At 41.6% G+C, this 24,657-nt stretch overlaps 1 protein-coding gene across 1 annotated transcript; it reads left to right on the top strand.

The window, feature by feature from the left end:
• Positions 1–15,021: 15,021 nt before the first annotated feature.
• On the top strand, positions 15,022–24,432 carry LOC123100188 (uncharacterized). The gene is made up of 5 exons (XM_044522154.1): positions 15,022–16,055; positions 18,361–18,547; positions 21,233–21,495; positions 22,024–22,210; positions 24,109–24,432. The coding sequence occupies exons 1-5, from the start codon at positions 15,057–15,059 to the stop codon at positions 24,384–24,386; spliced, it is 1,914 nt and encodes a 637-aa protein (XP_044378089.1). The 5' UTR covers positions 15,022–15,056; the 3' UTR covers positions 24,387–24,432.
• Positions 24,433–24,657: the final 225 nt, after the last annotated feature.

Raw genomic sequence — 24,657 nt, 5'->3', positions numbered from 1 at the left:
GGTATCCAGGAGTTACACGATCTCATGGTCAAAGGAAGAGATACTTGACATTGGCAAAGCTCTAGCAAACGAACTACACGATCTTTGTGCTAAGCTTAGGATTGGGTCTTGTCCATCACATCATTCTCCTAATGATGTGATCCCGTTATCAATGACATCCAATGTCCATAGCCAGGAAACCATGACTATCTGTTGATCATAACGAGCTAGTCAACTAGAGGCTCACTAGGGACATATTGTGGTCTATGTATTCACACGTGTATTACGATTTCCGGATAATACAGTTATAGCATGAATAAAAGACAATTAGCATGAACAAGGAAATATAATAATAATACTTTTATTATTGCCTCTAGGGCATATTTCCAACATTTGGGTCTATAAATAGACTTCCACTTAACCAACATTTATTTGCGTCTATTGTCCACACCATTCCAGTAGAAAGCACCCCTACTTATCAAAACCCTCATGAGTCCCAACAGGCAGGATGTAGAAGCCCATGATAAACATGGGAAGGGACGAAAGACAAGCATTCATGAGTGCAACCTTACTCGCATTGGTATTGTATCTACCCCTCCATATTACCCACCTTCGCCACCACAGGGGCGAATTCCTTCACACAAAATTTCTCTGGGGAGATCGGAAGGCCCAACTATTTAAAGGGGAAAGGGCCCAAGGAACAGTTCAGGAGATGGGCCACTCACAAGGCCTCCGTGTTATCCACACCAGTAACAATGACCTCACTTTTAGAGAAATTGATCTTAAGTCCAGGTAAGGCTTCGAACCATAACAAAATGAATTTAAGATGGGCAATGCAAGAATAATTCAATTCCACCATGATAATTGTGTCATCCGCATACTGGAGGTGAGTGACGCCCTCAATGATTAAGTGGGATACAACATGAGAGATGTGGCTGCACGAAGTAGCTCTAGACAAGATTCGAGAAAGAGCATCTGCCACGAAGTTTAACAAAAGATGAGAGACGGGGTCTCCTTTTGCCTCAGGAGAGAGGCGAGTGGCAAAACTCTTATTGGTGAAGAAGTTACTAACTTGGCCATTAACCAAGATTGTCGTGTGGCCACCCGAGACCAACTGCATAATTCCGTGAACATAGGATACATCAAAGCCCTTAGCAAGAAGAATTTGTCTAAGAAATGACCAAGTAACCGAATCGTAGGCTTTTTTGAAATCTAGTTTCAGGATCACTGCCTTAGTCTTACGTCTTCTGAGATCATGCACAATTTCATGCAAGGAAAGGATCCCGTTCAGAATGAACCGTCCTTTGATGAAGGCAGATTGGTATGAACTAAGAGTTCTATGGGCAACAGGAGAGATGCGAGTGCCAAAACTCTTAGCAGGAAATTTCGCGAAATTGTTAATGAGGGCGATAGGCCTAAACTATGAAATCAAGTCAGCCCCTTTAACCTTAGGAATGAGAGTAATAACAACATAATTCAGGTGAGAGATATCAATTGTCCCCAAGCAGAAGCCCGGGACGATCTTACACACCAGGGGTCGAAGCTGTGGCCAAAACTTTCTAAAAAAAAGGAATGGAAAAGCCGTCTGGACCAGAGGCTGCGTTAGAATTAGCTCACCTAATTACCTCCCAAATTTCGTCTTCAGAAAGAGAGAGAAGAAGGGTGTCATGGTCAGCCCTGGATATCCTAGCAGAAGCATCCCATGGAGAGGAAGAGATCGAGAGACCTGAGGCAGGTTTTGTAGAGAGGAGGGAGGAGAATAAATCAACCACATGCGAAAGAATTTGAGCCTGATCAAAGACGCTAACCCCATTAATAAGAAGGATGTCGATGGAGCATCGCCTCCTTCTACCATTGGCAATAGCGAAGAAGTATGCGGTCGGGGAATCACTCTTAAGAATCCAGTTCAAAGTTCCCCTCTGGCGCCAGTAGATCTCAGCCTGACGATGCAACTACATAAGAGCCTCCTAGCCAATCCCTCTCCGAGAGGCCATGGCCAACGGCCGCATCATCCGATTAGTGATCTGGGCTTCAAAGGTGGCTTTCTTTCTACGGGCCTCCGCTGCCCTATTACATGCCCAGCCACGGAGGAATTTTTGAATCATGTACGAGCATTTGTGCCAATCATCCATGGGCCCAAAGGACTGGTTATAAGAGGACAACCGCGATGAGATCTTGTTAGTGATCAGCTCACCGAAACCATCAATCAAAAGCCAGGAAGCATCAAATTGGAAACGAGATGAAATAGAAGGGTTATCTAGGCCGACATCTAAAATGAGGGGGGCGTGGTCAGAGCCAACAATTTGTGACCCGGACCCGCAGGCAGATCCCATCAGAAGAAGAAAAAACATCGACTACACCGTGAAGACAAAGCAGGTCCACACACCAGACCTTGATGCGGGCTGGGCGAAGCTTCTCCAGGGATCTAGATCCACTTCGATTGTTTGCCAAGCAGAACCCCAAAAGCCATGAGGAAAGAGGTAGATCGGAGACCAACAGGAACATCCTCTACAAGCACCTAGACATCAGAAAGAGGCCCAACCGATATGGTACCACTGGTTGCAGCTTTGACAAAGACCACAAGTTGGCTATGCGGGAGAGTGAAGCTAGTGCACAAAGAGATCATCTTGAGGCAATCTTTGGACGGGAACACATCAGCAAACTCGAAGTCAGAGATTTGGGGCACCTACCAATCCCAACCATCCATGATACGTCTCCAATGTATCTATAATTTATGAAGTATTCATAATATGTTTACAATACTTTTATATGATTTTGGTATGATTTGATTAGAACTAACCCAGACTGACGCTGTTTTCAGTAGAACTACCGTGGTATTGTTTTTGTGCAGAAATAAAAGTTCTCGGAACGCGATGAAAATCAACGGAGATTCTTTTTGGGAAATATAAAAAATACTGGAACAAAAATCAACCGGAGGGGAGTCCCATGGGCCCCACAAGTGTGGGGGCGTGCCCACCCCTTGGGGCGCGCCCCCCTATCTCGTGGACACCTCGGGGATCCCCATGACTTGAAATCAACGTCATCCCCTCCTAGAAATATAGAAACTTTCGGGAAATAACCTAGATCGGAAGTTCCGCCGCCGCAAGCCTCTGTAGCCACGAGAAATCAATCTAGGCCCTCTTTGGCACCCTGCCGGAGGGGGCCATCATCACCGGATGCCATGTTGAAGGATCTCGGAGGGGCCATCATCTCCAAGAAGGCCAAGGACTAGAGGAGGAACCTCTCCCCATCCAGGGGGGAGGCCATGGAGGAGGAAGCACAAGGGGGAGGACCTCTCCTCCTCTCTCTCTCTCTCTCGGTGGCGCCGGAGTGCCATCCGGAGGGGAATCATCGCCGCGGTGATCGTCTTCATCAACATCACCATCCTCATCTCTTTTACGCGGTACACTCTCCCGCACTCTGCTGTAATCCCTACTTGAACATGGTGCTTTATGCCACATATTATGATCCAATGATGTGTTGCCATCCTATGATGTTTTGAGTAGATATCCTTTGTTCTTGGGTTGATTAATGATCTAGATTGGTATGAGTTGTATGTTTTATTTTGGTGATGTCCTATTGTGCCCTCCGTGTTGTGCAAGCGTGAGGGATTCCTGCTGTAGGGTGTTGCAATATGTCCATGGTTTACTTATTGTCTGTGTTGCTTGAGTGACAGAAGCATAAACACGGATAAGTGGGTCACGGCGTATGGGAATAAAGGGGACTCGATATGTTAATGCTATGGTTGGGTTTTACCTTAATGATCTTTAGTAGTTGCGGATGCTTGCTAGAGTTCCAATCATAAGTGCATATGATCCAAGAAGAGAAAGTATGTTAGCTTATGCCTCTCCCTCATATGAAATTACAATGACGACCACCGGTCTTGTTAACAATTGCCTAGGATAATTCCGCACACAGACCCATCATTATTCCACACTCGCTATTTATAATATTTAGTAATATATTCTAACTTTATGAAAACATCACCTACTTTTATATTTTAGCTGTCCAATATCATGCAAAGTTATCCTCTTCATACCCACAACATAATTTTATTTCTCGTATCTAGTTGGAAGCAAACGTTCGGTGTACGCAGAGTCGTATCAGTGGCAGATAGAACTTGAGAGAATATTGATCTTACCTTTAGCTCCTTGTGGGTTCGACACTCCATACTTATCACTTCCACCTTTGGAAATTGCTACGATGATTCCCTGCACTTGGGGATTATCAATCCACACCCCGCACATGGAGCCCTTCCACCAGCACCCGGGGGGATATCTTTTGATCCTTCACAGAGATAATAGCTACGTTGGAGAGCAAGGGGCAGCGACCACCATTGGCACCTCACTGTCAAGGGCGAAGAAAGAGCTGCTAGGGAGCCCAAGCCCATAGTGGATGAAGGATGGGGGTTTGAAGGGGTTTTGGCAATCCGTAGTGAGATGGCCATCGGCCTTGCATATGAGACAGAACAGGGGGGGTTGAAGCATTTGTACTGGAGAAGACCCGGTTGGTGGCAGGTGAAGCACGTGAGCGTGGAGGTTGAGTCAGATGCAGGCGTGGTAAGACGCGACAGGGAGGGGGGAAGGGGGGGGAGGAAGGGTGCCATCCCCGAGGCCACAGGAGGAAGCACTAGGATCAGAAGCAAAGAGCGGCAAGATTTCGATTGCTGGGAAGGAGTACGAAAGTTGCTGCATTGAGGCTGGCGGCCCCCGGACCCAGCAGCAGGCGCATGCGAGGGCTGGCGAGGAGGAGCCATAGGACCCTAAGGAGGAGGAGGAGGAGGAGGAGGAGGAGGGCGCAGGTTAGAAGAAGTAGATCCCGCAACACCACCCGCCGCCGCCACCTCCCAGGGATCCACCGCCGGAGCCACGGCCACTCCGCCACCAGATTCGGGTGCCGCAGACCCAACGGCAGCCGCAGCCCGCGCCCGCACATCCCGGTGGAGCCTCTCCATCCCGGCAGCCTAGGTCCCGAGCTGCCTGCTCGGCCTCCAGCTTGGAACGAAGGGATGCCTCATAGGCCATATCCACGCCCTCCACCGCCGAATCATCGCGATGGCGCTTGCTCCCTGACACAACCTCACTCGATGAACCCTTCGATTTGTCCATGGCCAGGATCTCAGCAAAGGAGAGAGAGAGGGGATGAGGTGGCCAAAACCTGAAGAAGCTACGGATTGGTGCACGACACCGACGCAAATCAAAAGTGGACGCCAGAAACCCTAGAAATGGGGGAAGGAAGCCCTTGCGCACCCATATATACCCCGAACAGGCCGAGCCCTGAGCGCATAAGCGGTCCAGGGGGTTGGGGTTGAGACAAGCGGGACACAGGTGGGCGAGGGCCCAAGATAGGGAGCGGGGGAAAAGAGACAGTGAGGAGAGAGGGGGGCAACACGCGGCCCAACCAGGGACAACCTAGGATCCACACACCTCCCAGGCCCACAAGCCACCGGGAGGGGAATCAGATTTAGGGTTTGCGAGGCTGCCGCCAACCCAAACCCTGATCCGCATCGGACCGCCAGCGACGACGCCGTATCCAGAGAGGGGGCAGAGGACGATGACTTAGACGGTGGGGAAGACAGGGAAGGCGGACTCAAGGACGAGTCCGTGCCACTGGCAGGCGCCGCCCCAAGAACACCACGCGCCTGAGATGGGAGGAGAAACCTGCCCGAGTTTCTACTCCGAAGAACCAAGCGAGACCATCCAGGCTCACCCAGGGGGATGAGACCGGCCGACCCCTACCCCCAAGAGCAAACTTCCTGGCCCAGGCCACCGGCTTCCCCACCACCACGGGCACCACCGCCGCCCACTCAGCATGGGGGGAGAGGTCGGAGTCGGAATCAGAGGAGTCTACATCACTATCCAGAGCCCAGAACCGATTACTAGAGAGGGGGGGGACGACAGAGCAGCGATGTGGAGAGCTGGGGCCGGCCCTGTCTAGCACCGAGCTAGAGTCGGCGATGAGGAGGGGTGGGGGACACGGAGGGGGGCTAGACGGAGAGGGGGCGGGAAGGAGGACGGAGGGATCAGGCGAGGGGAGAGGGGGAGGAAGGGATGGAGGGAGAGGGGGAGGGTGAAAGGGGCGCCATCCTCATACCATAGGTGTCGGCGGTCCTGTTTTGCCACATTACCCCATAGATGATCTTTGGTGATAACAATGTCCCGTAGTGTGCTTTGACCTCAACTTTAGTGACCATCAGTCATGTTGATTTATGCATAATTGCAATGAAATGAATAATCCAAAATTCCATCATAGACCATTTCATAGTTTAGTGACAACATTGATATGCGTACAGTCCACTCTAACCTAGATGACATCCTAAAATAATAATATCAATGTACGACCAAAAAATAACGAAAGAAAATTGAAATAAGGGTATCAATCCTTGGTATTCCGCGTGACTGCGCCCTATCTACCAATCTACCAATTAACTATAATTAACATAGTCCACAGAAATTGGATCGCGTTTTTCAGTTGCCCACAACATAGATTGTTTAGGCATTTAATGGTGATAATTATTCCACATAGTCCACAAAAACCCACATGACACCCTGAAATACTAATTGTACTTATAGAAAATGGCAAAAGAATATAAAACAGGGGGTATTGAGACTTGGCATCCTGCACAAAGTCATCCGACTTACCCTACCTAAAGCAACTTGTCATGGTTTCTTGCATCATAGATGGTTTCATCATATAATGGCAACATGTGTTACATATAGTACACTCTACACCAGATGGCACCCTACAATAATAATTTTAATAAACGGACGAAAATGACAAAAGAAGAAAATAAACAAGGGCTATCAAGACGTGGTATCATGCATGTACTTACCTATTTACCAGGTCATCCGGAATTAACAATGGATACCATTTAACAATTGAGCAAATACAAATAAGGACACCTTGTTTCGGTTGCCAACCACATGGATTCTTAATCTTTCAAGGATGTTGTTTATTATATATGGTCCATACCAACCGAGATGACAGCCTGTTACAATAAGTGGCTAAGCACACCTTGTTTCGGTTGCCAACCACATAGATTCTTAATCTTTCAAGGATGGTGTTTATTATATATGGTCCATACCAACCTAGATGACAGCCTGTTACAATAAGTGACCAAAAAATCATGAAAAAAAATCTAAGCCGAAGGGAATCAAGACTTGGTATATTGCACAAAGTCCTCCTACTTACCAAGTCCACTAGCTCTAGTAATCAGTCATGTATATACTATAAGATTAAGCAGTTTTGGTTGCAACATCATACGTGTTTTCATTGTCTAATGTCGACATTAATTTTACATATAGTCCACTCAGCCCAAATAACATGCTGCTGTATTAGTTGTAATATAGGAACAAATGACAAAAGAGAAATTGAAACAAGTGATGTCAAGACTTGGTATCCTACATGAAGTCTCCCTATTTAACAAGTCAGCCATAATTCACTGGTTCCATCAAAATAACATAAACTTGTTTCGATTGCCCATGATATACATGATTTCATCTTCTAAAGACAACATGTATTTACCTATAGTCCAGTCTAAATGAGGTGACAGTGCACAATATCAATTGCAATATCACTAGTACGGAACATGGCATTGAAAGCGGTTATCAGACACAATCATGCGATGGTTTTGCTCTCCGCCTCCAGATAATAGTTACTGATACTCATAATATAAGATATAATTTCCGCCTCTAATACCAGCTACCGTAGTAAAATTCTACCGAAGAACCTCCTCTGATACTTTAAAATTCCAGGTGGTTCCTTTGACAGAACCGCTTGGAATACTTCTGCGAAATCAACTGACTCTCTAGTTCAGTCGAACATTTTATTTCCATTTTGCAGAAAGCACTGAATTCGAATTCACTGTGAACATTGTCAAACTATTGGAATGACGCGTACAGTTCAGATTTCAGGCACTGATTAGTCGCCGCTCAAATGAATGTATCAAGCGCTGAAATATGTCTAGATACATCCGTTTCAGTGACAACTAATATGGATGGGAGGGAGTAGTATAATGTTAACTCACAAAACCCAGTGCACAACACATATCGCAACCTTCAAGTTGCATGGCCCAAATGCGAGGATAAGAAAATGCACTAACTTAATTCTGAAAAACATTGAAACCAAGTAATTAAACCCAATTCAACCTAATACAAGGGCTGGATTGAAAACGAAAAAAAGGCAAACTACATCTTCACCATATACATCCACGCATACACACGCAACACAGGTAACCAATCAATAAACAGCCAACCACCAAAAGAAGTACAATAGTAGTAGAACACAAAATATCAAGTCACTTATACAACAAGCAAAGATGTCAACTCTTAGGCTCTTGGACTACGGCGATACTCCCCCGCGGCGTGCCTCTGGCCCGGTAGTTATTACTACTTCACTTGACTGGATGATAGAACCTATAGACGGAGTACCCGGTGTTGACGAGCGTGGCAACGGAGATCAAAGCGCCAAAGATGACAAAGAAGGTGACAGATTGCCTTGGGAAGCACTGCTGCCCGACCCATTTGACGGCCTTGGCGGCTGCGCTGTGATGATATGCTGCCACGTCCTCGCAGAGATCAAGAAGATCTTTGGAATAAAACGTGTTCCTGTACTCATCTGCGAGCCCACTGAACAAGTCGACGATCTCCTTGTCGGTCTTGTGAGTGTGCGCTAGGATGCCGCTCTTCCTCAGCAGTTTGGCGTCGTCCTCGGTCTGCAGCAGCCGAGCCATGCACATGGAGTAGGCGGTGACGCCGAGGCCGCACCTCTGATGGCTCTGCTCGAACGCGATGAGGTTGCGGAAGACAGACTCGCTGTAGCCGTGGATGTGCTGGGCAGGGACGTGCATCACCCCTCCCACGCGAAACATCTTTCTCTGGAAGACGATGTGCAACGAGCTGCTGCTACCTGGAGCGGCCTGCTTGCTGAAACTGGTGTGGGACTCCTCGAGCCAGGTCGCGCAGGGGAGGTGCGAGTCTGGCTCCCGGCGCAGGAACGAAGTATTGTCGAGCCCGTGGTTACCTTTGGGCACCCGGGAGCAGTGGAAAAGGTGCAGGAGGTGATGAACTAGTGTGGTTCCTGCTGCTTCGTCTTGTTTGATGAATCCACTGCGGGTTGGGTGGATGTCGTCGAAGCAGGAGAGAGCCAGTTCTTCTATGCTGTACTGGATTCCATGGAAGAAGGTATTTCTCAGTAGCCTGTGAAGCTCGGTGAGCACAAAGAAGGGGATCTGGTTTCCCAGCATCAGCAGGTCCAGCCTGGTCTGTTTCATGTGCAGGCACATGTCAGCTGACAAGTACACGAACACCTTCCTATGCTTGGCATCACGGGTCAGCTGCGCTGGACGCTGGTCCTCGCGCACGCTCGACCTGAGAAGGAAGACGGCGAAGAGAAGCAGGCAACCGTCGAGCAGAAGCATCTCCGCGAGCTCCTCGGACCCCATGGTAAACGAGTCGCGCTCGTAGCAACTGCGAACTCGGGCTTCCTGCTGAAGAGCCCAACCAAGGAAGCCGGCGGTGTCGAGGTTGAAATCTTCTCCAGCAAGGAACTTGACGATGGCACACTTCTTGGCATGGGTGATGAGAGGCGGCTGGGGCTGTACATATGCCATGTCCGATGGACCGTGGTACGGCCCGACGGCGGCGACCACGATGCTGCGGCCCATCGACTGAGCAGGCTCTCTGCTGGCTGAGGTCCCAGTGTGATTCTGTGGTTGCTGGGTTGGCTTACGGCGAGGCTTGAAAATGGATGGGTAATCTGTGTTACCGATGGCATCGAACCTTGAGAAGTATGGAGGGATGCTCAGGGTAACGCCCTCAGCTTCCCGGAGGATTTTCAGCTTCACCTTCTCCATCCAGCTGGGCGAGCTGCCATTGCCGGCATTTCCTTGCGTATCCAGCTCCATAATTTCCATTGGCATGGCATGTATGGTGGTGGATCCACGGCGGTGGCAAGGAAGAATGGTACGATTTGTAAGTTTTGTAATGAGATTCTATAAGGAGCCCTGTAGCCTTTAGGGATTATGTTCTACGGGGTATGGCTGAAGATGCTCTGATATGTTGTATCATGTAAGTACAACAATGCCCCTGGCCGGAAGAAAGAATCAACGTACTTTAAAAAATGCTCATTAGTTTACCTAAAGAAAGGATAAAAGAAAAATACACTGCACACTAAATTTCTGCAACGCGTATAGTTTGACGATGAGCTATTGAACACCACAATGATCTGTCTATTCGGCTGACCAAATTATCATGGATGGGCATGTGGCCAGTGGAATAAGTCAACTCTCATTTGCCAAAAAAACAAAGGAACATCCTTCGAATGACCATTTCAATGATAGATATGCGACTAAGTTTTTTTTACCGCTGGGGGGAGGTACCGGTGGAGCATCCACCGTTGGAGAGCTTTTAGGGATCTGGGCCCTTGTTTTGTGTATAAAAGGATGAATTGAAATACATAGAAATACTTGTGGGCCTTCTGCTCTTGTCAGCTTTATGTCAGCAGAGAGAAAGGATGGAGAGAAGACCACCTGCATGCATATGATAAAATAATCTCTCTCTCTCATCAACAGACTTCCATTTAATTTCATTGTGGAAATTTGGATGATAGATATTTTCTGAATCAAAACTTCGATTTTGATATTTTATATATATTTGAATTCATAGTGAGAAGATCTTCAGAACAAGATCAATTTTGGATACATTTGAACTAGTTTTAATTTCACTGATTTCAAAAAACGGATTTCACTCAATTCAAAACATATATTTCACTTATATAAAAAAATCGCTAATTTCAAATGATTTCAATCATTTTAGATAATGGATTTCACTAATTTCAAAAGATTTCACTCATTTAAAAAATAGTTCTCTGTCATTTGACATTTTAATGATTTGTTATCTTTCCATTACATTCAAAATCCAATTTCACTCAGTTCCAAAAAATGATTACCCTAAGATTTAAATAAGTTGAGCGAAATAACTTTCACATGTCGACAAATGTAAGTTTCACATTTTGTAAATAACCAATTTGACATCTTTTCACACACTGGAATAACATATTTTCACACTCAGTTCCACTCATTTGAAAAAAAAACATATTTCACTCAAATTTTAACCAGATTTCACTCATTTGAAACAACCAATTTCACTTATTTCAAATGATTTCACTCATTTCAAAAAACATATTTCACTATTTTCAATGAAAAGTTACATTATAGTTACACAAAAATATATCCAATTTCACTATGTTCAAAAAAATGATTTCTCTAAAACACGTTTCACATATTTTCACTCATTTCGAATAACAGATTCCGGTTTAAAATATATAAAATGTTTCAAAAACGAAAACACGAGTTCAAATATATAAAATGTTTCAAAAACGGAATTACGGTTTAAAATATATAAACGATTGGAAATGTAAAAGAGAAAATAAAAGCCATGGATTTGCGGGATGGGAGATTTGGATGATGGATTTGAAAAAGTCGATTTCCCACAATGAATCATTCAGTTTCATAGATTTGAAATTTCACATCTCATAGTTTTCTGGTATAATGTATTTGAATTAATCAATTTCCCACAAACTGGTTTCAACAACTTAAGAAAACTATATTCAGAAAAGTGGTTTCAATTATTTTGAAAATTGAAAATTGAAATGAGTGAAACTAATATTTTGATATGATTGAAATAGTAAAAATTAAACTAGTTTAAATATATTCAAGATTGGTCTTATTCTAAAGATTTTATGTTCAGGAATTTGAATATATGAAAAAATTAAATCATAGAGCATTACTGTAAAAAATACTGGCCATCCAAATATGTAAACAAAAATAAAATGCATGGATTTGTTAGGAAGAGGGAGAGGGGAGAGACATTGCATGCATACGTACATCCCACTGCAAAAAGTACTGGCATGGACACTATTCATCTGACATTGATTTGACTATATACAAAACATTAGCTGCCACAAATACACTCTTATACATTGGATGTGGGCCACCATAGCATGAATCACGAGCAAAATGACTGGTCGATGCTTCACCGGTAGCTACCTGAACCGGTAAAAGAGACTTTGCAGATAGATATGCTGCAATGCTATTGTTAGTTTTTTTATAAAGAGTAGCAATATATTAATATCAAATGCACCCAGTCTCTGTAATTGATGTACAAAAAATGACATCAACAGCTAGTCCAGGCACCAGGGATACACACAACTCAATAATTACGAACAAGTAATGTGTCATGCCTATCTGTTGTTTGAATGTTTGGTGAGAACATCTGTAGTTAAGTATGAGCATACTAATAAATATGTTTTGCCATCAAGATCATATCAAGTCTCATGATCGCATCGGCAATAAGATTGTCTGAATGGCCCATTCTCGTTACTTTCACTTGAACTTTCCAGGTTTGACCTCTTGTTGTTTCCATGGTGTTTTTACTTCTAAAAGATTAAAACGGTTTCAATTCAAATGCATTAATTAATTGGCAATGCACACATATATGGAGATTTTTGCCGGAATAAGCGAGTTTAAAATAATAATAATAATTGCCAATCTTGATAATTCAGGTTGGGCCTGAGTTCTTCAAGCATCCGAGTTGCGTAGCCCTTCTTAGTTTTGTCTGATTTTGATATGTGCTAAGCGCTTTGATGCTTCTAATTTTTTTTAAGGAGAATAACCACCGGCCTCTGCATCAATCGATGCACGCAGTCATCTCTATTATTATTCAACAGAGTCTGACAACATGAATACATGGATCAACCTGAAGCCGCCTATCTGGCGCACAAAGTCGCAACACCTACCACTGTTAGGGAAAACCCTAGTAGTAGCGCGGGGTTATGGGCTATCAGTAGTGTGGGGTCCCGCGCTACTGTTAGGGCGCTACAGCTAATTGTTAGTAGTAGCGTGGGCCTAACCCCGCGCTACTACTAGTGTTAGCAGTAGCGTGGGGTTCGACATGCGCTATTGCTAAATAGCAGCAGCGCCTGTTGTTGCCCCTCGCCACTACTATTCGTGCGTATTTCATTTCTTTATATTTATATTGTATTTATATGCCGTTATATAATTTTTTTTATACAGTAGCAATGAAGAAGTTATGGAAGAAATACGGATTAGATTAAATTGGATGGATCCAAGTGACGAAGTTGAATTAGTAGGAAGATATGATGTTGGGACAACACACCAGTGTCGAATGAAGGCAATGATTATCAATTCCAATTTGCATTGGGGTGCATATAAAGAGGTTGTTGCATCCTCGGAAGTCAAATCATTGGAAGTGCTTGCAACTAAGGTGGTCAAGTCTCCTATCAACATGTCACGGTTTTCTGCATCATAGATGGTTTCATCATCTAATGACAACATTTGTTACATATAGTACACTCTACACCAGATGGCACCCTCTATAATAGTAGTCGTAATAAACGGACGAAAATGACAAAACAAGAAAATAAATAAGGGCTATCAAGACGTGGTATCCTTCATGTACTCACCCTATTTACCAGGCCAGCCATAATTAACAATGGATGCCATTTTTCCCACAAAAAAAACAATGAATACCATTTAACAATTGAGCCCATATAACGGTGTCCTGTACTAAGGAGTACCAATCTAGTTGAACCATCAATCTCATGAGGAAGGACTCTGAAAGCCCGGAACTCATATGTGATCAAGACGAAATCTGCTGAATACTTGACGTGCACTTCAAGGATAAATCCACCTGGGGGCATGTTTATTCCTAATTGGCGACCGACCATGTGTAACCTTAGAGTTACTGTCGCAATTACTAGCCTTAGGGTTGAGAACACAACATACAATCTCGAGGTAGATCAACCTGTACTCGATACTCGATCATCAATATAATCAAGCAGGACATAGGATTTTATCTCTTTGAAAGGGCACGAATCTGGATAAACATCGGGCCTTTTTCTCCCGTTCATCATCGATCAAGGATCCACAGCTCGGGATCCCCTACCTGAGATCTGCCAGTCTTAGACTCTTAGTACCGACATGGTGGCACATGCAGGTCTTACTATGTGGTAAAAAGGGATCAATGACTCGCCTGCAGATCAACTGCGCTATCGGCTGTGGTGACATTTTCGTCCCTGGCAAGCTTTTTGCGCTCGGCAGCATCGTCTTGCATGCCGATTCGGCCGGTCGGCTTGATCGCATCGAAAACTTCGTCCCGAACCAAGTCATCACATTTGGGAGTCTGGAGTACACCGCTGACTCTCGCGGTGATCTCGCCCTCTCTGGCTGGATACCAGATCGGCTTGAGAATGCTTCGAGCAACGTGGCCTTGACCCCGGAGCTGACCAATGATCGAAGTTTCGGGCCATACCTTGCACAGGAGCTGATCTCGGAGATAGAGCCGGTCGTTGTTACCTTGGAACCGGCTTCAAGCACGGATGCGACCACTGCCTCCTCGGATCTTGACCTGGAGTCTAGTCCAACTTGACCCTGCATTAAACTTGGGTCCGATCTCTCAGCCGGCAAACTAGAGTCAGGCCATGGATACTGAAGATCTCTCGCAGTTAAACCAGATGCTAGATCGAATCCAGAGCCTGGCTGTCTCATGCTTAGTCTACGATCAGATCGGATGTAAAGCGACGATAGGGAAATTTATGTCCCTCCACCACGCACCTAGTCGCTACAGTTGAAAACTTAACCGACGTACTGAACTACGGCTGTGATGAGGCGAGCAACATGGATGAAGATGTCGGCAACACCACGTACTGGCAGCTGGGCCGCGACCTCCACTTACAACGCATACATGGATGTCCCCGTTTCGGTTGCCAACCACCTAGATTCTTAATCTTTCAAGAATGTTGTTTATTATATATATGGTCCATACCAACCCAGATGACAGCCTAAAATATTAGTACTTGTTACAATAAGGCCAAAAAATCATGAAAAAATAACTAAACCGACGGGAATCAAGACTTGGTATCTTGCACAAAGTCTTGATGCAGACGCCACCAACTACCTACCTTACGTTTTATTACAAATTTCCTTGCGTGAGACCTTAGCTTTTTATCCCCATCGATCCCTCGTCCGCCCCCGGGAGGGGATCGTACGGGAACAATCAATGGAGTTTCACCAACACCCGAGAAGGCCCGTTGCCCTATCAAGGAGTGTGGTCATCACGGAGCAGAGCAGCATACCCAGCCTGCTGCTCTTAGGTAAGCTCGTCTCTGATGGCGGCCCGGACTCGGCCTCGCTCCAGGCCAAGCTTCGCCAAACTTGGTGTCCCTCGGGTATGGTCAACTTCTGGCGAGTCACAGACGGTGCCTTGCTGATCCAGTTCTACGAGGCGGAGGACCTGACCAGGGTGCTGGACGGAGCACCGTGGTCCTGCGACGGAGACAACCTCTTCCTCGTGCAGCACCTCAAGCCGGGAATGAACATGGTCGATCAGATCGCCGGGTTCACCAAGGCCGAGCTCTGGGTGCAGTTTCACCTCGTCCCCGAGGATCACTGCAACCCCACCTCTGTCTATGCGCTCGCCGCGCGCATCGGCGAGCCGGTCAACTGCGAACTGAGAGCGAACCCCATCGAGTTCCTCCGGGCGCGGATCCGGGTGGACATCACGCGGCCTCTTCAACAATCGGTCGACGTCGAGCTGGAAAACGGCAAGGATGCATGGGTGTCCGTGGTGTATGAGGGCATCCCCAGCTTGTGCGGGTCCTGCAGGATTCTGGGTCACCCGGCAGACCGCTGCCGCAGGGCAAACCAGCCTGCCGCTGCGGCGGCGTATCGTTCCGAGAAGCCGCCCGTTTACGTTCCAAGCCGCCTAGGGTCAAGACGGTCCACGTCAAGAGCACCATCATCACCTCTCACGGACAAGAGTTCTCCTCGTCAAGAAGGGAATGCACCTGTGTTGGAGACTGCCCTGGCACCTCCAGCACCAAGATCAGGGCAAGGGCGACACTTCTCAGTAAAAGGCAGCTGTTCCAACTTCTTCGAGATCATCTGTCTCAAAACGTCGACAAAGGAAGTCGGAAAGATAAAACCTAGCAGCACTGGGGATAATTTGCAAGACCAAGATCAGGCACTACAGATAAATTCTGTACACGGAAGTGTTCAGGTATGACATCTTCTCCATTTACTGAAGCGTAGTCTTAGCCTATAAGGTATATCTTACATGGTTTAATTTGTCAGGATTTGTTACTTTTTTTTACTAGTACAGTAGATGTACAAGCTAGTGGTCGTGGACTCACAGACCTGGTCGCCCTTCCCTAGCTGATCATCAAGAAGGGCGACTTGTACCTAACGTTGCCATTTTATAATAGTTTCTAGCACCAGCCATCTCTCACCGGCTAGGAAAAATGATTCCTTAACAATGTGAAAGAGGAAAAAGAAACGAGCACCCCATGTCTTGGCTTGAATGACGCACCCCACATCTTGTTCCTCTGTTTCCAGGTCATCAGTTCATCCGCCATTCAACTTTTCATCCTTTAAAGTTGATCAGGTCTGCTGATCTATTGAAGATATGCCTTCACAGGAATTTGTTTTCTTTGCGGGTTTTCACAAGAAACTTTTAGCTCTGTACAACACAAGGCAAAGAAAGGCACGGATTTCAGAACTGAGCTCAAGCTCATATGCTCACCGATGAATAATAAAAGGATAAAAATTTGATATTTTTGGCAACAGACATCTTCATCTTCTACCGTACGTGTGCATTTTTGTTTTGTTTTGAAGAAATTACATTTATAGTGCTACGGGAAAAGAACACATATCAGTGCTCTAAAAGCCTACCAATTTTGATTTTCTTTTCATAGCACCACGAATGCCATTTCTTCATGAAATTTTGCACATACATAGAACATGCAAATATATTTGTCGTTAAAAATTTCAGATTTTGTACTTTTATTCTTTTATAAATTTTACTGTTCATTAGTGTACACATGAGCTCGGGAGCCAAACGTGCCGACACCACCACCAAGAAGAAAGGGGAATAAAACAACAATATCTTCCTCTTCGTAGGAAATACCAAAATAGAAAAAAAATTCAAAAGTATGTCATCAAAAAGAAAATTTTAAACAACACATATATTATAATTACTCTATCAAATTTAAAATAGATGAACTTATAGCTGTTGGGGCATGCTTCAATCCGTACACATTCCCATAAATTTTTATAGGTATACATGGCTAGAAAATTATAAATTTCTTTGATGAAAAAATGCACTCGATAATCCAATGATAACATTACACCTTCGTTGTCCAAATAATTTATCACTCCCACTATTCCAAAATACTTAGAACTAGGACATGACATTGTGTACTCGGTGATACTTTGACTGCCAATATCTTGAAGATATGCCATTTTGAATAGAATCACTATACCTTATGAACGTATATATTGTTGTCAAAGTAAACAAAAATATTTCCCTAAAATTCCAATAGGAAAAGTATATAAGAACGTGCAATAATGCTTAATTACTCAAAACTAGATCCTCTAGCTTCCTTGTTTGAGGTATTATGCAATTTTCTTTCAATTTTCACCGGTACTTCCAAGCCGTCCCGGTTTGCTTCTCTGTTGATCACATCATAAGTTTGGTATATCCGGTCCTTTTCGCACAGTACTTCTGCTCTATAGCTTAGCTCTTTTCTGCAAAATCACATTATACGAATTCCTATGTTTGGAACAAGCCTATTGAGCAATTTTTTTCTACCAGTACTTTCAAGTTGCTCTATCCTCACAAAAGAGGTGCTAACTTTTTGTGTTTGGAACCATGATCGCTTTCTCATCGGTACTTTCGAGTACTGTATTTGTCCGAGTTCCTAAAAACTACACACATCATTTGAATTTATATAATTGGTTCAGTTGTTCTCCTAGTCTTCAACTAGGGATTCCAAGCCATAGTTACTTATTCAGTAATAGTCATATTTTTCATCTCTCTCTCTATATATGCTGTTTAGCCATGGCTGCAAGTAATATCACCACAACCATCACAAATCATTCTGCTCACTCATTCCACTCCTTGCAAGCCACTCCACATCCTTTCTTTATTTATTATCTGAATCTAGATCTTTAGTTTTTAAAATATGAAATAGGTGTACTTTAGTATTTGAGTTGCAAGTGTACATTTTCCTGAAAAGAGTAAATGATAGTACTTACCCTCAAAAATATGTTTTGTTATGATACTTTACCATTTAGAGAATTGTCACTTTTACCCCCTATGTTTACATTTGTGACATTAGTTACTCCATTTAGTTGTTTCCTCACATTTTACGCGCTAACTTAATTTTTTTGACACAAATTAATGTGTATAGAAAGGGAAGATAGTAGGTAGTGCCACGACAATTATTTTACAGGTACAAACTATAATTTACACATACGGAAACATATAAAATACAATTAATCATGACTTAATGATGCCTATGCAGGAGCCTTCCATCATAGAAACAAAAGTGTCTCATCTAGATACCACCCTGATCACAAACTCGCATTTCACTGTAAAAGCACAAGGGTCAAGGTCAAGGAAGCATGCAAGGATCGAAGTGATGTTGGAAACACAATGCTCACCACAGTTAATAATGGGATCCATGCAATGGTTATCCCAAAAGGGAAAAGGTACATATTAGCATGTGAAGGCTTAATGTTATTACATTTAGTAAGTATGATAAAATTACAAACATGCTAGCCTAGACAATCTTGGGTTCCATTATATTGTTCCAAAGTTGCGAAGTCCATATTTCACTTTGCTTTTTCTTCAGTACAGAAAACATGCCCCAATTAGTGTTGATGATTTTACAGAGTTGGTTGGAAACTCCTACATTTCAGTTTATCAGAATTTATAAAATTTTCAACATAGAGACACCTAAGTGAGCAAGGAAAACATAACTACATTATGTTTGACAACTAAAATATTGTTACTTTTAGAGATAGAGTACTATTTTAAATTCTGCCATGGTACCTCTATTAATGTAGTCCTTTTCATACTCTCATAATTTAACATAAAAAGTGAGCTTTAGGAAAAAAACATTAGAATGATCCATGGTACGAAAAAAAAAACAAGATAAATACATAAAAAGAATATGTTGTGATGAAAAAATATTGCTAAATCTAGAAAAAAGAAGTTGGGAAACAGAAGAAACACACTATTTATTGTTAAAAAAGATTTAGTATGGACACATGATTAGACATAAGAACACTGAAAGTAATAATACTGGAGCTTAGAGGTCAATAATGCAAAAATGAAACACTGTTTACATTTAAACAGAAATTTTTTAGAAAGACTATAGTAAAAAAAACTTTGGTCACATTATCTAGTCCTGAAACAAGAGTGCGAAGGTGTAAAGAACCAGCTGATGAACGTAGGTATTCCAATCATAAAGGTGAACACCTAGCGAGATCCAACCCCTTGTGTTATCTATTAGTCTTATGCCTCCATCCTCCAAGTAATTTTTGTGTCAACCGTACCACGGAGGCACCATTTGCTTTCACACTAAGTATTTGCATGACTAAAGCAAGATATCATCATGTTCGGATTATGGTATAATATGTGCACCTACAATACACAACAAAAAATTTGCTGCACTCAAGCAAAATAAGAGTTGCTATATTGACCTCTCTCCTTTCTTTAAAATAGACATACATGAACATATTTTTTTATAAACATTACTACGAGTATGCAACTCCATTATATTCTAAATTTATTTAATCTTGCAATTTTTTTTCATTTGTGTTTGAACTACTTGGTGCATGCAAAGGAAATCCACTCTCTAACTTAGGATTGACACCTCATCTTTCATCATTGACACACAACTATTTTGTTCGTCTTTCAATCTTTTGTATACTATTGCTCATGCACCAAGGAGGTCGCCACCACTTTGCTAATCTTGTTGCACGATAGTATATACTATTGTTATTAAAAATTCTAATTGGTGGCCTTTTATTAGATATTGGCTATTAATTTTGGTACACTACTTATAAGTTAATTTATGATTGCAACAAAAATATAACATTTGGTATTTTTTACATATTTATTTATTTTCCTTCTAAAGTAGTATTGCTTAGCCTTGAGGTAAAATTATTGGAAAATTAACATTGATAGAAATATTCTCATTAAATAATATATAGCGTATGAAATGACCGATTAGGACATTCGTATGTAATACCATAACAATGACAACATTTTGGCATGTGGCTTTCCACGTAATTCTCCATTTTTAATTTCCATCATTGACAGTATTGTGGTTTCTCTATTACGCAACCACAACAACAAATTTCTTCCATCGTCCAATACACTCATTTGAACACATAAAACCTTGGCCTCAAAACATCATATCGTCTAGCCAATTTCATGCATGAATTTTATGATGGCCTTATATGCTTTGTTTCCACCCAATCAAACACCTTCTGTTAGTGAGTAAATGTTCACAAAAATTTCTCCACTTGTGTTTTCACTTTTATTTTGAACTTTTTACTACTGTTGAATTCATGCATTTTACATATCTAGAAAACCCATAAATGTGCATACATCTCAGGAACGCTACATTTACACTGTTCATTTGTCAAATCAAATTCAAATCGGCAACCACACTTCCTACATCAGTTATAGATTTTAGTTCATGTACAAATCTATAAGAGAATTGAAACAATTAGGAATTCGTCTGAAAATAATATATAGGGAAAATTTATTATTCTTAATTAAACTTGGACTTTTTGTTTTTGTTATAAAAAGCTAATAATTCTATGCCTAGTATAACTAAAAATAATTAAAGCTTATTGGAATTTATTTCTTATTTTAAATTAGAATAGTATTTGATGGAAAATATAATTAGTAACATATAGCTTCTACACACAAAAATATCATAATCGCCTTTTCCTTCTATGAATCCTTTAGTTTTAGTCCATTTTTGAAAAAAATTATAATATTATTTTGCGTTTATCCATACTTTTTTACGTGGATCAATATATTTGATTCTTATGCTATTTGGGGGGTTTTATGTTCTCCTAGTGGTTCTAGGAACAATTTTACTTACCTCAGATTGCTGCTAGACATGCTTTGCCTCAAATTGCAGCTATATTCACATATCTGATTCTTTTCGTAACTGATGATGCAGTCACAACTGTTATAATTACTACCCTCCATACAATAAATGAAGGACATATTTTTTTCCTGTGTGGACAAACATGATGTAGTCTATGTGGATGAAGATGATAGCTTCTATGCCTCTTATTTCAATAATATAATAGTTTAAGAAAAGTTATTGAACTTGACTCTCATGTTGTTACCGTATTTGTCCATGACAGGTTTGTGTGCAGAATATGATGGCAAGCGTGGCATCATCAGTATATTTGCATTGCAAATTGATCAAAACACGGATCCAGTTGATCTAATAATATATCTGTTTCCCAAGTTCAGAACAAATGCAGACACCAATGGAAAACATGAAAGTCCGGCAAGATATGCAGACACGAAGATGTGTTTCCATGACGAGAATTGTTGTGAGGTGACCTTGAAGGATTCTCAAAAAGAAAAAAAAGTTACCTTCAATGGAACAAGAAATGATAGGGTACAATTTTAACAATCTGTAATGTTGGTTAATTATACAAAATTATATTAATTAGTTTCATCTACAAAGATATTATGAATTTTGTTCAATAATTCACTGAATTTTAGAATGACGTGTACTTTTTGAAATATTAAAGATGTTGTATTTTTGTTTTTTAATTACTAGTGTAGACCCCCCCATATAGAAAATAGAGTAAATGATAGTTTTTACCAAGAAATACTTGGTGCATTGTTACTTGCCCCATTTTTAATATGGCAAATTTTAGCCCCTAACATTACATTTGTGATACTACTTATTTGATTTGATTGTTTCTAATATTTTGCCCCTAATTTCATCTTTGTGACACTAACAAGACAATATCAACAAAATGAAAAGTCCCCTAAATAAAATGCTACATGATAAAATGTCCTATGTTTTTTAAACATGGTAAGTAATGTCACAACACGTAATTTGTATGGTAAAAACTACCATTTACTCCTTGTAAAAGAACAAAATTGTATTGATCATGAATTTGTGATGCCTACACAGGACCCTTCAATCATGGAAGCAGAAGGTACTCAACTAGATAACACCCTGATCACACAATCACATTTCATTGTAAAAGCAAAAGGGTCAAGATCTATGAAACATGCAAGAATAGATGTGATGATGAAAACACAATGTTCACCAGAGTTGATAATGGGAGCAATGGACTGGCTATCCCAAAAAGCGGAAGGTACATATGAGCGTATGAATTGTTAATGGTTGTGGCACTGATAACACTGAAAACACATTGGCGTAGCCAATCCTAAATATTAGCTATATGGTTCTGATGTTACAAAGTCCATGTTTCACTTTCCTTATTCTTCAATCCACACATACACGGCATAATAACTACCCCTACACATTACCGAATGGTTTTTAGTGGGCTAGTTGGAAACTTCTACACTTGATTTTCACAAAATGGCAATGTTTATAACACAGAGACACCTAAGTAAGCAAGGAAAACATAGGTAGATTTTTTATGGACAATAAAATAATATATATTTTGTTTGTGATAAAATACAATTATTAATTGCTCAATGGTACCTCTGTTAATATAATGTGTCGTGTAACACTCCTATAGATAACATAAAGGGAAGATTTATGCATAGTACCCACATTGATAACTGGTTTAAAACTTAGTAAGCATGTCAAACAAAGAAAAATAGTACCAGGTCTAGATCAAATTGGGTAGGATAGTAGATCGGTGCACAATATTAGACCAAAAACACTTAACATAATAATACTAGACCTTAGAGAAAAAGATTACAAAAAAACCAGACATCCATTAAAATACAAAGAAAATAGAAAGATGGAGGAAACAAGATTAGGACACATTATCTAATCATGAAATAGGACTGCTAAGGCATAAAAACTAACAGCCGCCAATAGGTGTTTTGAAGCACAAATGTGAACACCCAATGAGATCCAACCCCTTGTGAAACGTGTTATTTTAGTGGCTCTCCCTCCATGTGTTTGGGCGTGTCAGCCTCACAATGTTGATTGTGATATAAAGTGCACCAATAATCCACTATGAATTGAATTTTGTGTGTGTGAAACAAATAATAGTCTCTCTCTCTCCTCTTTTTTGTGGCACTTAAGCATACTTTTTCACCAAGAGTACTATCACTACACATATCCGTTGTGTTCTAGATTTATTAGAAACTGCAAATGTATTATTGGTATTTGTCAGATCTCCTATATGGATATATATGAAGTCCGCTCTTTGGCTTTGGATTAAAATCTCTATTTTGCTTTCTACAGACAACTCGTTTATTATTTTCCCAGTCTTCCATATGATGTTATTCATGCATTAGAAACATGGTTACCACTTAATTAGTAGGGGTCCTCATGGGTTTGCGCAGCTAGATTTTTTTTAATACCACTAGTTTTTATTTATTAAATCGGCTTCAAAATTTTGGTGCACTATTTGGTATATATTTCCATTTGAAGCTTGTAGTTAAAATGTACCAAGAGAAAGCTTAGCAATACCATTTTCTCGGATTTGTTTATTTCTCTACTACATACTATTGATAATTAAACGTTTTAGCTTTGTGGCAATATTATTGGACCATGAACAAGTTGATTCAAATTACTTTCATTAAGTGTAGTGTACGAAGTGATATAAGTATATCGATTGGTAATTAGGAAAAACAATATTTTATATTTTTCTTGCCATGCAATTCTATTCCAAATTTGAGAAAATAATTGTCATTATTTGATTGTAAACATTGATGTCAAGTACCTAAAGCTTGTCTTCCTCTTCCTCATCGTTGGTAGTAAAGCGTTTCTCTACTACAACTGGAAAATAATTTTCTTCCATCGTGCATTACATTCACTTGAACTGTTGCACACATACCACATTTGGATTTGACCATCTACTCACGCGGTCATATTTTTCATGCAATCACAACTGTTATACTTAGGGTCAACCATAAAATCAATTGAGCATATAGCTTATGCTATGTGAACGAACATGATGTCGCTTATGTGGACGAATATGATTTATTTTCTTGCTCTTGTTTTAGTGTTATAACAAATTTTAGGGAAGTTGCTAAACTTGACTCTCAGTCAAATACTTGCCTATGACAGGTTTGTGTGCAGAGTATGATGGACAGAAAGGTATCATTAGTATCTTTGGATTGCAAATTGATCAAAACACGGATCCAGTTGATCTAATCGCATGCCTATTTCCCAAGATCGGCCCAAAAACTGAACTTGCAGAGACCAACAAAAAACCTGATAGCCCGGCAAGATTTGCAGACACGATGATGCGTTTCCATGATGCAAACTGTTGCAAAGTAACTTTAAAGGATTCTCAGAAACAAAAAAAGGTTACCTTCAAGGGAACAGGGAAGGATGGTGTATAACTGAACATACAATGCTAGTTAATTATTGGAAACTAGTCTATTTAGCTTCGCCAATGGAGATATTAAGATCTTTTGTTTAACAGTTGATTCTCTGAAACATGTGTACTTATTTAAAAGCTGATCAATCATGTTTACTTTGGCCTTCAAGTTGCAAGTGTTGATTTTTACCAGGGCCAGGGTTGAGTATTTATGCTAGCGTGTAATTATTCTGTATGGTGACTGTTTCAAAAACCCTTGATTTCTCATTAGTGGGGTGCATATAGTGGCACCC

This window comes from Triticum aestivum, chromosome 1B, assembly GCF_018294505.1.
Source record: "Triticum aestivum cultivar Chinese Spring chromosome 1B, IWGSC CS RefSeq v2.1, whole genome shotgun sequence".
Taxonomy (NCBI): domain Eukaryota; kingdom Viridiplantae; phylum Streptophyta; class Magnoliopsida; order Poales; family Poaceae; genus Triticum; species Triticum aestivum.
Note: the sequence above shows the minus strand (reverse complement) of the source record. Positions and strands in the feature narration are given on the sequence as shown.

Excerpts from the sequence above, each read along its gene's own strand:
- LOC123100188 (XM_044522154.1), top strand. The coding sequence starts at position 15,057 with ATGGAGTTTCACCAACACCCGAGAAGGCCCGTTGCCCTATCAAGGAGT. Across the intron at positions 16,056-18,360 it reads CTGTACACGGAAGTGTTCAG|GAGCCTTCCATCATAGAAAC; the intron begins GTATGACATCTT and ends ATGCCTATGCAG. Across the intron at positions 22,211-24,108 it reads GCTATCCCAAAAAGCGGAAG|GTTTGTGTGCAGAGTATGAT; the intron begins GTACATATGAGC and ends TGCCTATGACAG.